Here is a 1,545-nt window from a genome sequence, read left to right as displayed (position 1 = left end):
AATAAAGATATCAGTCATGTTTAACAATTTAGTCAAGTTTTATTAATTTTTTCGTCCCAAAGATTAAAGTTCGGTTTAATTTTTATTGGTGTTAGGTCAGTTATGTTCGTTTGTTGTTGTTCCTCTGTGTTTTGTTATGTACTTGTGTTCATTCGTCTACGCTAGTGAACTGTTCGTTTATACGATTAATATGATTAACAAACAAGCATAAACGAAGACAAACATGCTCATTTTCTTAACGAAGAACACGGACAAGAAAACCTCGTTAGTTTAAATTCTCGTGTTCTATCGTTCATTCGTATTTGTTCGGTTTGTTTACAAGCCTAGACGTTACGGCATTGTTCATTCTAGAGGTGGCAAAATGGGCGGTCGGGTGGTTATGTGACGGGTAAAAATGGGTTACACTTCTGCAGTTTTGTGTATGCAAGACGTGTTGGGTCGACCAGAAACACTTTTTGTCTAAATTTTATCTTATTTATAAATATGTATTATGTTAAACATGATTACAAAAAGTATATTACCATTGTAATAATCTAAATTTTTTAATAAAACAACTTACAAATTTGTATTCATTATATAATACGTATTTTGGTGATTTTTGACCCGTTGGACCGGTTTCCATTTTAGCTACATTTGTTGAGTTAACTTATTTGACCCGTTACAGATAAAGTAAACCGATAAATATTGCCACTTCTAGTTCATTATGATAATATGATCCTATGTTTTAATTTCATGGTAGTTGTCTTTATATAAAATATTTATGATATCTTTTTATATACTTGCAGCATAATTAATCTACTATCAATTTCAAGATTATTACAATACGAAAATGATTCAAACACTTGAAGATATCAAGGGCGGAGGCGGGTCGATCAAGATAGGAACCACAGGCACAATTAGCGCGTTAATGTCAAGAGAGTTACAAACTTCAACTCAAGATCCCGCTATTTTAGAGCCTAAAGTAGCCGCCATTGGTACAAGTGGTAAGGCAAGAGTACAAGCAGACGAAGCAAGCTCGAGCAACACCAACACGAGCGAAAAAACCAAGCCTCAAAAGGCAAAAAAAGTTAACCGGAATCCTAATAGAAGAAAAGGGTCTTGTATAGTTGAAGTTGTGGACATAAAGTGCAAAATGCCTGACCAGATAACGAATCGGTTCAAGAAACTTAATTTCTCAAAGCTTTCGGAGACTAATGGATAAAGTTTGAATCTTTTTATGTTTTGTAACTTAACCCTTAAAAGTATTTTAGGTTTTTTTTTTTTTTTAGTTGGCTGAACAGATGCTTGGTATGAAATTGTTTTTTTGTTCCACCTGTTCTTGTGTGTGTTTGAGCTGCTTGTGAAGCCTGTAAATTATGCTTCTTAGAGTGTACTATGAATCTGTTACTCGCGTTATGAGTTATCCAACGGTTCCTGAGGTTTTGCAGCAATTCTTTAAAGAATGAACGAATGCACGAACTGGTAAAAAGTTCATACCTTTAACGTTTATACAGGTATACACACTGTCGAAGCATGAAATGAATCTGACCTGATCCATGACGATGT

The 1,545-nt window shown here is 34.2% G+C and overlaps 1 protein-coding gene across 1 annotated transcript; it reads left to right on the top strand.

Moving 5' to 3' along the window:
* The first annotated feature begins 829 nt into the window (after window positions 1-829).
* On the top strand, window positions 830-1,201 carry LOC143583936 (uncharacterized). Its single transcript, XM_077066109.1, has one exon. It carries the CDS (start codon window positions 830-832, stop codon window positions 1,199-1,201), a length of 372 nt encoding a protein of 123 aa, XP_076922224.1.
* Window positions 1,202-1,545: the final 344 nt, after the last annotated feature.

Source organism: Bidens hawaiensis, unplaced genomic scaffold (genome assembly GCF_021521415.1).
Source record: "Bidens hawaiensis isolate Kalapana, Puna unplaced genomic scaffold, B.hawaiensis_p1.1 tig00032733_1, whole genome shotgun sequence".
In the NCBI taxonomy this organism is placed as follows: Eukaryota; Viridiplantae; Streptophyta; class Magnoliopsida; order Asterales; family Asteraceae; genus Bidens; species Bidens hawaiensis.
Note: the sequence above shows the minus strand (reverse complement) of the source record. Positions and strands in the feature narration are given on the sequence as shown.